Raw genomic sequence first — 15,609 nt, 5'->3', positions numbered from 1 at the left:
AGTTTCATTGACAACCCAGGCAAAATGAATGTTGCCTGAAATGATTTCTGCTCTACAGTTTCTTCTGAGGAATCCTACTTTTACCCAAACAGGAAAATCATCATCATCATCATCATGGTAAGAAAAAAACAACATCCTTCTTAAGAATTTGGAAATCCATTTTTCTGTTATAACCAGGCATGGGCTACAGCAATTACTAGAGGGCAGCAAACATTCAGCATTTTATACCTGCATACTGCCCTCAAGAGCTCACTGTTGCTATTAGTTAGTACTGCCTACAACACAGCACTGAAAAATTTGGGCTTAGATGTTCAACTTCCAGAAAGTCTGTTAAAAGCATTGTGTACACCAGAAAATTAGTATGCAATCCTGTATTTAATTTCAAGCAGCACCATTCCTCCCAACCATAAACACATACCAACGATAAATACATACCAATATTCCAGTGTTCTAATTACTTATCCATCTCTTTTTCCCCTTGAAAGCTGATATAATTATGAATTTTAACAGTTGTGTTTAATTCTGTTAGTACATAGGTTTTACATACACATACATATATTATTATATTATATACATATTTTACATACTATACACATATTATACACACACAAACACAGACATATATAATAATAATAATAATAATAATAATAATAATAATAATAATAATAATGAAGTTGGAAGGGACCTTATAGATCATCTAGTCCAACCCCCTGCTCAGGCAGGAAACCGTATACCATTTTAGACAAATGGCTGTCCAGTCTCTTCTTTAAAACTTCCAGTGTTGGAGCATTCACCACTTCTGAAGGCAGGTTGTTCCACTGGTTAATTGTTCTAACTGTCAGGAAGTTTCTCCTTAGTTCCAGGTTGCTTCTCTCCTTGATTAGTTTCCATCCATTGCTTCTTGTCTAGCTCGACTCCCTCTTCTTTGTGGCAGCCCCTTAGATATTGGAACACTGCTATCATGTCCCCCCTCTTCCTTCTCTTCATTAAACTAGACATATCCAATTCCAGCAACCGTTCCTTATATGTTTTATAATCATCTTTGTTGCTCTTCTCTGTACTCTTACTCAACATCTTTTTTACATAGTAGTGACCAAAACTGGATGCAGTATTCCAAGTGTGGCCTTACCAAGACATTATAAAGTGGTATTAATACTTCACATGATCTTGATTCTATCCCTCTGTTAATGCAGCCTAGCACTGTGTTGGCCTTTTTGGCAGCTGCAGCACACTGCTGGCTCATATTTAAGTGATTGTCCACTAGGACTCCAAGATCCTTCTTACAGTTACTACTATTGAGCAAGGTACCACCTATACTATACCTGTACATTTGTTTTTTTCTTGCCTAAATGTAGAACCTTACTTTTTTCACCATTGAATTTCACTTTGTTAGATAGCGCCCAGTCTTCAAGTCTGTCCAGATCCTCCTGTATCTTGCCTATCTTCTGGAGTGTTGGCTATTTCTGCCAGCTTTGTGTCTTATGCAAATTTTATGAGTTCTCCATCTATCCCCTCGTCCAAATCGTTGATGAAGAGGTTGAAGAACAGTGGACCCAGAACAGAGCCCTGGGCACCCCACTACACACTTCCTTCCATGTAGATGCGGTTCCATTGAGGACCTCAGGCTGAGTACAGTTGGACAGCCAGCTACGAATCCATCTGGTGGTGATGCTGTCTAACCCACATTTTTTTTTATCTTATCAAGTAGTAGGTTGTGATTTATTTTATCAAATGCCTTACTGAAGTCTAAGTAAATTATATCCACAGCATTCCTTTAGTCCACTAATTTTGTCACTTGGTCAAAGAATGCAATAAGATTTGTCTGGCATGATCTGTTTTTGACAAACCCATGTTGGCTTTTAGTAATGACTTTGTTTGCCTCTAGGTATTTGCCACAGTTGTTAAGTGAATCACTGCAGTTGATAAATTAGTAACATGGTTGTTAAGTGAATCTGGCTTCCCCATTGACTTTGCTTCTCAGAAGGTCACAAAAGGTGTTCATATGACCCCAGGACACAGCAATGGTCATAAGTATGAATCAATTGCCAAGCATCTGAATTTTGATCACATGACCATGGAGATGCTACAAAGGTCGTAACTGTGAAAAACTGTGTGTGTGTGAGTGTGTGTGTGTGTGTGTGTGTGTGTGTGTATTCAAATTTACAATGGCACTGAAAAAAGTGACTTATGATCATTTTTCACAGTTACGATGATAAATTACGAAAAAATTGTATTTAACTGTTTGTAGAAGTTTGGGCCAGTCACTCACTCTCAGCCCAATCCATTTCACAGGTTTGCTGTTGTGGGGAAAACAGGAGAAGAATAAGGATTAGGTTTGTTTGCTACCTTTTATATATAAATATATGAATGAAACAGGATTTTTTTCACTGTTAGACTATTAGTGTTGATTGTCTGCATTGATTGGTAACAGCTTTTCAGAGTTTGTGCTAACTTATCTGGCAAACTTTCTTTTCCAATAGTTTGGGGCTGCCACCCTTCCCCTCACAGAATCTAGGTGCAAATAGGGCTACATGCTCATAGAGTAATCTGACCATCTTTGTTTTGCAAGATTAATAATGAATTGTGAACCTTGACCAGAAAAACATGGGAAATCCCATGGAAGAGCGGTATATTGCTTTGGGAAATCAACACTTTCTTTAAAAGAAGATAACCACATTTATATTTCCAGCATTCTCATTGAAAATTGCCCACTCTCCACACTACAGGTTATTAAAAGGCCTTTTCAGCTAACTGTGCACTATATTGATTTACACGTAGCAGTCTGTCCTGCCACAGCTTCTGAAGCAAGTTGGTTTACTAAAACAAGCACAGTGATTTCCTTAAGGAAATGTTTAGCTGACTGTTGAATCTTCCAAAGAACTAAACATATATAAAAGAATAAACTGCAACTGAAAATATGCTCAGCCATATGCTCAGCCATACATACTATATTATCATGCTATTAACTGTCAGGAGTCTTTATGCAGTAATGGTGGTATACACATAAATATACTATTTATATATTTAAAATGTTTATATAGCCTTTCATATAACTATGAAAAATACTCATACAAATACAGGGAGGACTGTATTTATTTATTTATTAAATTGGTATACAATTTAATAAATCAATAAATACAGTCCTCCCTGTATTTGTATGAGTATTTTTTTATAGTTATATGAAAGGTTATATAAATATTTTAAATATATAGTTGCCAGGCTCAATGCAGTTCACAGTATCAAAAATTATACAAAATATCACATTGCTCATGTATAAGAAAGAGGGAAGGAAAAGATATGGGCAGATTTGTAAAATTGTTTTATAGCTTACCCCAATAAAGTATATGTTATGGTTCCGACATATGAAACCCTTCAAAGAACTTTGAGGCATTGTTTATCTTAAAGAATCTTTATTTGAGTAGCAACACATTGGCACATACATAGTCCAAGCCAAAATCTGGCTTCCCCTCCGCTCAGCACATAGTATCAAAGCACAATTCCCTCCTCTTACTAACAGTCATAAATCACATTCTCCAATGAGTTTGAAATGCTGGCTTTCCATCCAGTTCTGCATTCTGCCATGTCTTATCATCTCTTATTACAAACAGCCTTGGTTCTCACCATTGTACAGTATTGTTATGTCTAACTGTGGAATCTGTTTCCTGATCTGGTCTACCTTAAAAATTGACACAGACAATGACCTATCACAAGTCAGATGGAGCTGAACCAATCAAGAAAACAAGAGCCAGTTTTTCAGGGCTCATAACTAGGTCTTCTCCACATATTTATATAGCTCCTATAGCTGTCAATAGCTAATCAAAGATTGTATTCATTTACCATACTAAGCCAAAACCCAACAAATGTCAATAGTGTTTAACATATTGTTTGCTTTTACTGAGCATGTTCTATAAACAATGGTTTATGGCATAGTGGTATTTTGGCAATTTTGGTTTACCCAGTAAACAAGTAAACATGCATTCAGTCATGTTTTGTTTTCATGTAAGCATTGTTTTCATGTAAGTTTTGCAAGTTAACTGTGCAGGAAATTATCATTTTTCTCCTTCTCTTTTATTCGTGGCAAACTGATCCACAAGTCAATTATGAAAATCTATTATTCAAGTTTTAATATAACTATCACTTTTAGATTTCAAATTTCTGAATCAAAAAAAATAGTATGCATAAGTGAGTGATTTAAGCTTTGGTGTCACAAATATTTTCTATAGTTCTATAATTCCCAGGAAGCATTGTAACTTCTGAGCCAATATTGCTGACGATGGGATTTATAATAAAGCTGTAGCTTAAATAGATGCTGTATAAAGTATGCAAGGCTTTTTTTTTAAGAAGTACATTGTACATGCATATATACAAAGAAAGAAGTGAATATAGAAACCACATAGGTACACTTGGTATATAATGATATGGAATGAAGAATGTATTAAGAAAACTGGAGTTTAGTAAAGAGGAGGGAGGGAATATTGTTTAATGCATTTATTCATAGATCTGACATCTGACATCTATGCAGACAGATTCAGCCCAAAGTGAACAATAATCAAATAAAGAATTAAAAAGGCATGAAGCCAATTTCCACAAAAAATTAGGAAGATTCCATGGCCCATCATCTCCATGCAGTTTCCAGAGTTCATATTACTGATCCATATTAGTGGTATACAGAAATATGAAACAATAACACTTAAAGAAAACTAATAGGTTTTACCACCAATATATTATCCAGTCTTTATTGCCAAAACAGGTAATTCCTTTCCTAAACATAGTTGGGATTTCAAAAATCAGGTGAATGCTATTAAGCCTAAAATTATGGAAGATGATTTATTATAGAATAAAACAAATTTTAAAAGTTGATATTTCTTTTTCCAGTCTGTTTTTCTGCTAAACATTATCATGTCTTACGTAGTTCTGTATATGATAATAGCTGCCAGGAGACTTTATTTCCACTTTATGCCATTACTGGAAACCACACATGATTCCTTCTTTAAAAGAATGGCAAACTAGATTTAGGATTATACATGTCTTTCAAAAATCATATCTGAAAAACATGTCTGATACAGAATTTAATATCACTTAGAAATGATTTATTGAACACAATTTTACACATGGAGCCATATATTCAAAGTTTTGATTTTTCTTAATCTAAGGCATTAATTTAACTAAGACTTCTCTTGGACTTATTCTATAAGCTCCTCCTGGATTCTCCTAGATCAGTGGTGGCGAACCTATGGCATGGGTGCCAGAGGCGGCACTCTGAGCCCTCTCTGTGGGCATGCGCACCATCGCCCCAGTCCTAGTCCTTCAGCTAGGTTTTATAAAATCTTTTTGCTTTAGGCCTCCGCTGCTGTGTGCAAAAAAAAAAGGTTCAATCAATCAGTCAATTTCAATCTCTTGCGGGAAAAAAAAGATCTTACAAAGTTGGAATTGATTCATTGAACTTTTTAGTCCCACCCAGTCTACTGTTACCACTGCAACCATGCCCACCCAATGGGCCACACCCACCCAATGGGCCACACCCATCCGGCACCCGACAATGCATAAGTGGGTTTTGGGTTGCAGTTTGGGCACTCGGTCTCTAAAAGGTTCGCCATCACTGTCCTAGATATATAATTTTTAGACCAGATAGAAACTTTTGTTAATAGTTCATTACAACATGAATCATATTATATGGACCACTTTAATTCATTATTGAATATTGACTTGATCTTAATAATGGTTTTGAAATTTCAAATTGGAAAACTAACATTAATATACAACACTGATCTTTTGCTTCAAATACTTTTTATTCATTTCTTTCAGCTTGTCTTTTACCTTTTCTTTTTGAACTATTTTTTTCTATTTTAAAATAAAAATGGAAGAAAAATAAGTGAAATAATCAAAGATAAAAGCACAAAGCAGTCACGCAGATGACAGGGTAAAGTCACATAGTAGAAGAAAAATATTATACTATACTATGCCACTGAATTTATTTAAAAAAAAATCACAGGGAGAAGTCGAAAGCTCAGAGAGAAAAATAGTAATTAAAAAAAATTCTGCTGATGAATTTAAACACAGCAACCTTCTATTTACCAAGAAATTATGGTATTTATAATAAAAGGGAGCTCTAAATGTATTAATAATCATGGTCTCAGTTGAAGGGCATTAATTCCTCTGCAAAATAGTACTGAATTGCTGATTTAGCCTATAAAATGGACTCGGAGGCATGCCCTGGTTAGATTCATGACACAAGGCTGTCACTGAAGACCATCTGGAATCTGCAATTTGCACTTAGATTCATTTACCACTTCATAGTGCTTTACACTCCTCTCTAAATGGTTTACAGAGTCAACATATTGCCCTCAACAATCTGGGTCCTCATTTTACCGACCTCAGAAGGATGAAGCCGGTCAGGATCAAACTGCTGGCAGTCAGCAGAGTCAGCCTGCAATACTACATTTTAACCACTGTGCCAGCATTTAGCCCAATCTGTTCACCATAGACTAATTAGTCCAATATGCAGAAGTTAAGGGGTCATCATAATACAGGTAGTCATCACTTAATAATCAGTGGTTTAACAAATGTTCCAAGTTATGATGGACTTCCCCAAAGCTACTTATGACCCAATTCCAAAGTTTCAACAGCTGCACACAAACCTGTTGTCACATGACCACATTTGGATGTGGCAATTGGCTCAGTATTATGACTAGTTGCAGCATGCTGCAAACGCATGATATGATTTATATTAAAAAAATGGCCATTTTTCAGCCCCTTCTACTATTTTCTGGCAAACAACACTCATAGGAATACATTGATTCATTTAATGACTGTTGTGTTTGCTTAATGGCCATGGTATTTGTTTAAAGACTACCACAAAAAAGTCATAAAAATGGGCCCAGACATGTGTCTGTCTCAACTTACCACCACCATGACTTATGACAGAAATTCTGGGCTCCACTACAGTTGTAAGTCAAGGATTACCTGTATACACATAGCATGCTTAACATAGTAACATTACCACTTTGCAAAGTGTACTGGCTCCCAATATGCCTTTGGATGCAATTTAAGATGCTTATTTTTATCTATCAAACTTTGAACAGCCCAGGGTTGGGCTAGTTGTAGCCTGTCTGCAGTTACTTCTAGCCCAGTGATGGTGAACATTTTAGAGACCGAGTGCCCAAAAACTGGCCCCGCCCCTGCTCTATCCCTGCTCCGCCCCCGCTCCACCTGCACCCTGTCTGCCCGCAGGGCCACTCACCGCCTCCAGGGTCTGCCGCAGATCGCCCAGGCAGCCCAGCAGCGCCATGGCAGCCATGGCCTCTGCCCACGCCCCGCAGCATCAACTGTGCGCAATGGGGTGTGAGGGCAGAGTCTTGTCTATGCTGCCTGGCTGCCATGTCCTTGGCTATGCTGCTCCTCATGGGCCATGCTTGGGGGTGACTCTCCTCCAGGGGGGCTGCTGGTGAGGAGGGGGTCACAGGAGGGAGGCAAGGCTGGGGCAATAACATGTGTGCCCACCACTGTTCTAGTCCATCCACATACTTTGACCAGATGGACTTGCTCCAGGTTCCTCCTTTGTAGCAACGTCATCTGAAGATGTCTGGTGTGCCTTTTCTGTTGTGATGCCTGCCCTCTGGAATGGTCTCTCTTGAAATTCAGATGGTCCCAACTTTATTAACCCTCAAGGAAGCTATTTAAAAAAATAGCTTTCCCCTCAAGTGGGAAAGCTTCCTCCTCTGCCAAGATGAAACCTTCTTCTGGGAAGAGATTGTATATTTGGCAACCCTAGCAATATATATCATTTGATCTGATAGTTTATAGATGTTGTTTTTTATTGATGATATACAGTTTATTTAATTGCAACGTTGTCCGCGAGTGGATTGATATACACTACCAGCAGCTGCAATTGTGTGATTTGGACAGTTATATAAATCTTCTAAATCAGGGGTAGGCAACCTTGGCTCTTTTATGACTTGTAGACTTCAACTCCCAGAATTCCTGAGCCAGCCATGCTGAGGGGAAAGGGAGAGGTTTCCAAGCTGAGCCATGATAGCTCAGGAATTCTGGGAGTTGAAGTCCACGAGTCATAAAAGAGCCAAGGTTGCCTAGCCCTGTTCTAAATGAGTGAAAGAATGAATGAACGACCTCAGTATTTTGTTACCATATTTTTTAACTTACCATACTCATAAAGGATTATCCTGAGAGTACCATGATTATTAAATTGGGGAAGAGATTTTATATGGGCAGTGGCTAGCCTATTTTCCTGTTGAAATAAATAAAGCAGGCCAAGCCAAAAGGATTGAAGTGGTCTTGTGGTTGGAAGGACAAACTGATTCTTAACCCCTTGTGTCCCCCCCCCCTTTGGAAAGGTGAGAAGCCACAGGGACTAGTGAGAAATTGTAGGAATATTGAACATCCTTACAGGTGATGGAATCTTCAGCTAGGGAGGTGTCAAGAGGGGGAGGAGTTTAATCCTTGCACAATGCCACAAATCCTATCTCCCCCAGAATTTCTGAAGCTTTATCTGGCTGTTCCCAAGAGAATGCAATAAGGATGGCGAGATTCTTCAAAATAGGCATGCAACAAAGAAGAGTAACTTTGATAAGCCCGCGGTGTCATTCTGGTTCCTTATACCTGACATTGTATCGCCAACTGCCTAAATCTTATAGATAATGTACTAACACCAATGGTAAATGACCAGAAATGGTTAATATGAATTCCTTACCATTAAGCACAGATGCTGACTTTCAAGAATTGTTATTGGCAACTTCATTGGAAAAAGCTACAGAGTCATTTGTTCCTATGGACGCTGTAACAAGGGCCATTTGCTTAAGAACAACCTAGATGAAAGGATGGAACAATTTCAGTATTTAACAAAAAACAAAGTGCTCATACTTTAAAACTTGTTTCTTATTTTCTAGTAAATTAAAAAAAAACACCATTACTTTGTGGATCCCATTCTCCCTCTCCATATTCTCTATACAACTGTTTGTTTGCATGAATAAGACTGGAGGGAAATATTTTTCTCCTGAACACTTGAAAGAGTTGCAAGCAGGTGCATTTAAACACGGAAGCTCCTGACCTTTGCAGTGATGAATTTTAATATTAGTCAGAGAATCTGGGGATTGCAATACTCCTGTGCACATCATGTTTGGGCTGCCTGCTAACTCCTTGCTGTTGACAAATAATAGTTTTTGTGCCTATTTAATACAGAAAAGAAATGGAATGGAAAAGTAATAAATGCCATGAATGTGATTTATAGCTTACCCTTCAGGCAATTCCTGTGGTTCTTCTGCTAGGTAATCACACAATGCAATCCAGATTCTCCCCCCCCCCCAGCTATAGTCAATAAAAACCTGTGAAATAAAATTCTAGAAGAAAACAGCAAGAACCATCATCCAAGGGGTTCTCTATTTTTAATGTCTCCGGAGATGGGTAGCTATACACATTTGATAAATAAACACATGTAAACACTGCTGAACTGTGGCATATAGGGAGGCTGGTACAGATGCCCCTGTTCTGGTGCAAAAATGAAACAATAACATATCAATATTCATTAACATATCATAGAATAACAAGATTCTATTTCATAAACCCCACAACAGTTTTGTGCTTCCATCCTGGCTTTATTGGTTTTTCTTTTATTTCCTAAGTGCAGCCCAGTGTAGAGATAGTTTTTATTTAATAAATAGAAATTCTTTCTATAATGGGAACAACTTTATTTACTAATCTTCTGGTGTGCTTGACATGATGTAAAAAAACCCCACACAAACAAGTTTGACAAACTTTCAACACATATAACCTGAAAAAGTGAAATAGATGCAGAGATGCCTTCCATGTTGGCCAGACCCAATCTTTCAATGTAATTCAGTCAAATACTTTGCAGTGATAAATAGGACTCTGTAAAATGACACATGGAACACAAATTGCTCATCTGAATGCATTACTAGTATAAACAGTCCACTCAAAACAAAGAACTGAATCCAAAGCATCAAGTGGATGTCTGCATATGAAACATAATTTACAGCCTTTTTTCCCCTGTGCCATTGGAAGATGTTCCATAGCTGAAGCAGCAAATTAAAAACACTACAAACCTTTACAAAATAACATCCAACTCTGTTTTGTTATTTACTTAAGATTAAGAAACCTAAAGATGTGACAGTTTATCCCAATATTTAGCTGCAGGATAATCAGCTGACTTTCAATTTTATTAAAACACCTAGGACTCACAAGCATACCCAGTTCTGACATGTTTTCAAATCCAATAATAAACCTTTGAAGCCAACTGCATGTTAGCTCCTATATATTTGGCCTACCACTGCCCCAAAGAGGAAGAATATTGCCAATTGGAATTCTGATCAGCCAAACAAAAAGTGCAAGCATATACACTCATACACCTGCTTAGCAGGTTATTCAATCGCTTTCCTGAGGCAGACAAATCTCTGGGGTGATGAAAGAGTAGAAAGAAGGAAGATTGAGACCCAGCGTCTGCTAGAAATTAGTATCAAAGAAAGCATTGTTGTTTGTAATTTATGATTAATGATTGTAACTATAGTTTATGATCTATGATCTATTACTCGTTGTTTATATATACACTGTAAGCTTATTTATCTTGTCTGTCCAATCACGGTTGGCTAATAAAGTATTCTACTCCACGCCACGCCACACCACTCCACTCCACTCCACTCCACTCCATTCCATTCCATTCCATTCTATTCTATTCTATTCTATTCTATTCTATTCTATTCTATTCTATTCTATTCTATTCTTCTGAAGGTGTCCATAAACTTAATTATCTACTGTAGCACAATTGGCTCTTGAAGCAACGTTTTACCTCCTTTGATATCATTTGCATAATGCAAAGTTATTTATTTTAGCCTGGGCAGGGATGAGAGGAAAGAGATAATATTTATAATTAGAGTGGCTGAGCCGTCCTCAGCAGCCCAATGATGATAAAGATTGTGTGCCAAGGATTTTTCTGCATCAAATCAGATTACTTTGTTTTCTCTTTCTCAGTCTCAGATTATAGTGTATAGCCATGTTAGCAGAAGAAAGCTTTCCAAATGGTAGGTTATTGTTACATGCAACCTGACACCAGACATATATCCCATTAGATCTCCCAGAACAATGAAGAGGGGAAGGCAGATTATGGTGTTCTTCTTATAAGTTAAGTGTCTCAGCTTTCTGATCTATTTTCTGTCTTCATCTGCCATCTATGGCATACTTTTCTTTCAGTCTTACATCAAAAGATACAGCAGATGATATATGTTGTGTCCTAGGCCTGCTGAGGCAATTCAGCAGGCCCAGAAATGTTGCAAATGGTCCCAGGCAACCTAAAAGCTGCCCGGGACCAGACTGGTTGGCACCGGCTGTGCGCGCATATGCAGGGCGTGAAAAAGGTTGTTTGTGATTGGATGGGGCCGGAGACTTTAAAAGGCCTGAGCACCTGTTTGTTTGCCGAGTTGTACAGTGGAACAAATAAAGAAAGAAATTGGTTAACAACTTGTGAGTCGCTTCAATGCCACGAACCCCAATACGTAAAAATATAGTTAAGGAAAATGCAACCTAGAGGAACTGATAGATTTAGATCTATTTCAGCCTTCCCCAAGTGGGTTGCTCCAGGTGTATTAGACCATAATTCCCAATGAAAGCATCTGAGAGTTGTAGGAATTGTTTTCTAACCATATTGAAAAATGTTTATCCTTTATGAAGGCTGTGAGATAGCAATTCTCCCATAAAGAAGTTTGATATCCCCCAAAGTAGATGGGGGATATCAAAAAAGAGAATGGGTTAACTTCCCTTATTAAATTATGAATCCCAACTGCTTTGAAAATTTTCTATCTACATGTTGCAAAATTAATAACATGGGAATGCTGATCAATATTTTCTTCACACAATAAAATAACATTTTCCCAGTTCCTATAAGGTTTTTACTTTCCTATAAAGTTTGCACAATATTGAAAGACAAAAACTGGGTAAAACCAATTGCTAGTGCCCTTATTGTCACTTCCATCATGACTAAATTTGCCTCTAAAAAGATGGCAACGTAACTAACAATTAGTAAATTAAACTTGTTGCTTTATCTATGAGTCTAGATAATTGCTTCCCATTATGGAATGAGATTTTGTTCAAAAATATAGTGACTGCTATCTCAAACACACCTAATAATAATGAGTTGTCCTGTCATTAGCAATTTCACAGTTAGAGTAATTAGATTTCCTCACCTGCTCAATATAGAAGATGCAGAGACAGTAATAAAAGAAACATTACAGAATTTGGAACAGCCTCAAATAATGTACAATAATGAAAGTTTAAAAAAGGAAACAGACTATCTCAACAACCAGAAATGCTTGATACCGTGCAATAGAGTGAAATTCCATTTTTCATTAATTTTAATTAACTTTAAAGATACTGGGTCTTTGAAAAAAGCCATTCAGGCATTCTTGTTTTAGAGATCTTTGTCATAGTTAAACAAGAATAACTTTTTGTCAATAGCAGAGCAACTAATAATACATATATTTAGAAAACAATACTTAGAAATCATTGCAAAATTGTGCAGTGTTTCGAATGAGAGTTTTGATTTAATGACGCATTGATCAAACCACCCCATCAAAGTAGATTCTCCAGTCGAAATGGGGACTTCTTTTACAGAAGCAAATTAGATCAAGTCGCTTTGAAATGCTCCATTGGCCTTTTAAACATTTAACTGATTTTTTTTATTGACTTTCCTACTGTTTCTGGAGTTGTTACATTCAAATACATTGCATTGCAACAGTTCCATATATGGAAATTATCATAATAATAGTAGTAAAGTTGGAAGGGACCTTGGAGGTCATCTAGTCCAACCCCCTGCTCAGGCAAGAAACCCTACACCATTTCGGACAAATGTCTGTCCAGTCTCTTCTTAAAAAATTCCAGTGTTGGAGCATTTACTGCTTCTGGAGGCAGGCTGTTCCACTGATTAATTGTTCTCACTGTCAGGAAGTTTCTCCTTAGTTCTAGGTTGCTTCTCTCCTTGATTAGTTTCCACCCGTTGCTTCTTGTCCTGCCTTCAGGTGCTTTGGAAAATAGGAGAGTAGGAGTTTCAGGGAGAGTAGGATTCACTGACATTAACTTAAATAGCAAATCAATCAGCTTAGGGTTTCACTGAATTCTGTTTATTACCTTTTTTCTCTTTCAACTTTTCTTGTGGCCAGCTATACGCTTTAATACTATTTTCTCTTCTGTTAACTGAATGTTACACTTCTGTACAGATCTTGGTTATACAAGTGACTACAACTGAATATCAGTTCAGGTCAAATTTAAGTCTCTTGACAATGATTGAATCAGATCAAGCTAACACAGCCATTGGCCTAAATGTTTACTGTTCTAAAAAATAATATTGGAGTGGCATGGTACAACTATCACTATCTCTGTGGCATTGTTGCACACTGTGCTACCGTGCTTCTACTAACTAGCATAGAGTATTGCCAGCAAGCCACAACCTTGACAGAACTGCTACTGATAAGTGGAATCCTTCCTGGAGGGTCCAAACTGGCACTTAGTTATACCAACTCTTCTTAAATTCCAGAAATTTAAGAAAAATGAGTATACAAGGCAGGAAACCTGTAACATAAAGGAATGGAGAGGACATTCTTCTGAGCTGTGCTTAGATGAGACCAGATTTTGCTAAAGGGAAGGAATGGTTCCATATCATATCACAAAACATTTGAAGTGTTCATCTAAAACTTGGCTGGGTTAATGTCTTCAAAACTATCTGTTCTTTTTCCATTCTGCCTTGTGGAAAAAGGAAGAACTGTTTTGACTTTTCCTCATTATAGCCTAGGGACAAATATCTTTCTGGAATGAAATCTCAAATAGCCTTTGTCTCAAATCAAGCCTTTTCAAACCAATTATACAGGTCTTATTTCCACCAACCTAGAAAACAACACTGAAATACCAATCCATTATACTCTCAAAAGAACTCTTGAAATGATATATTAATGGCATGATATGTGACTTGCAATAATTTAAAATGACCCATCCTCAATAGTTAATGGATCCAGATGGATTCCAGATGGCTTTGGGAGATTTTCTCTCTGAATGAATGATGATCCTTCTAAAGCTTGGTTGTCTTCTGAAATGGAAGAAAAGCTGTTTTAGACAGTAGCTTGATCATTCTGGGACATTTTTCTTCTGCTCAGAGCTGAAACAGCTCCTTGGTGTTCTGCAAATTTGTTGGCAATAAAATAAGTGAGAAGACAAATAGAGTGACAATGGAGGTAAATTTCCAATTAATTCAGTCAAATATACAGTAAACTACAGCCAGTGGTGGGATTCAAATACCTGAACATCTGGTTCTCTGAGTGGATGCAGGTCTGGGCCTCTGAGGCCTAGAATGGACTTCTGGAAGTGACATCAGTGCACTTCCAGCAGGCCGTTCTAGGCCTGGGAAGCCTCCACCAGGCCTAGAACGGACTTCCAGAAGTGACATCCACACACTTCCGGTGGGCTGTTTTAGGCCTGGGAGACCTTCTCCAGGCCTCCGAGGCCTAGAATGGACTTCCAGAAGTAGCAGGTTCTCCGAACCCAACAAAATTTACCTACTAGTTCTACCAAATCGGTGCGAACCGGATGAATCCCACCACTGACCACAGACCACTTTCAAAATTACCCTGGAACTAGGAGGGCAGCAAAGAAGGCTAGTATTTTCATCACTGTATTAACACAGAAGTCTAGCTCAGGTATTACAGAGCTAAAAATCCTTCATGCAAGAGGCATGGATGAGGCCTGCCCGTTCAAAAAGCACACTGGTGAAATCAAAACTTCAGGGGCATCTACATTTCCAGTGAAGAAAGAGTAGCCCAATCCTGCATTATTGGTTCTATGTCCCATGGAAGTCTCTGCAAGTGTAGCTCCATCACGGATGCTTGAAAATCAAATATTAATGTACATTGGGAAAAACAAGGCCTTATTATAAGGAGATTTCATCCTCTAAGCCAGGCAAGCTAATCATTTTTTTTCATCCACAGTGCATTCAGTTCAGGCCCAACTTCTGACAATATCTCATTTAGTTGATATTTTGCTTTTCATTCAAAAGAGGGGAGGCCCAGGAACAGTAGCTTCTTTGGATACTGAAAGAACTTTTGATCTGGTTATTTGGCAGATTTTGAAATGGGCTTTGACTTCTTTTGAAGAAATGACACTCCAGTCAACTATATGGGAATGAAACAATAATAATTTATTTTTTCAACCCCTTTATCAGGTTATTATCAATAGGGCTTCTTTTTAGTTGAATTCCTGACAAGGTTCTTTTTGCCTTTTCTTTTTAATTTGATTTGTGTGCATAATTGGAAATTCTGGGTAAGATTCAAATAAAATAATATCTAAAAATTTAAATTTGATATTATTGCATGGTGACATTTTATTTGTTACAAATAGACCAGAAATGTCTATTTCTAATTGTTTTTTTTCTCATACATGAGTTAAGGATCTTCTTCATCTCAACTTTCCAAAATATATTGAAAATTATTAAGTTGACCTTTGGAATAATGAACTTGAGCATTCCATCCATTAAACCAATTCATGATTGCAAAATTATAATATAAAATAATATAACATGAAATTAATTCCCCTCCAAAAGCCTCA

General features: G+C 37.4%; 1 protein-coding gene across 2 annotated transcripts in view; it reads right to left on the bottom strand.

Annotated features, from left to right (window-relative positions):
* The window catches only part of DPP10 (dipeptidyl peptidase like 10), a 621,333-nt gene that overhangs the window by 350,646 nt on the left and 255,078 nt on the right, over positions 1–15,609 (bottom strand). Inside the window, exon 1 of one of the 2 annotated variants that reach the window (XM_039328210.1) lies at positions 8,708–8,793. The exons of the other annotated variant lie outside the window; for it this stretch is intronic. Within the exon in view, the coding sequence (XP_039184144.1) occupies positions 8,708–8,755 (48 nt within the window). The 5' untranslated portion in view covers positions 8,756–8,793. Of the gene's footprint in view, positions 1–8,707; positions 8,794–15,609 lie in introns of those variants that run through there. 2 annotated transcript variants of the gene reach the window in all.

Source organism: Crotalus tigris, unplaced genomic scaffold (genome assembly GCF_016545835.1).
Source record: "Crotalus tigris isolate CLP2741 ecotype Arizona unplaced genomic scaffold, ASM1654583v1 scf7180000024374.3283719, whole genome shotgun sequence".
In the NCBI taxonomy this organism is placed as follows: domain Eukaryota; kingdom Metazoa; phylum Chordata; class Lepidosauria; order Squamata; family Viperidae; genus Crotalus; species Crotalus tigris.
The sequence above is the reverse complement of the archived record's forward strand: the minus strand, read 5'-3'. Positions and strand labels throughout refer to the sequence as shown.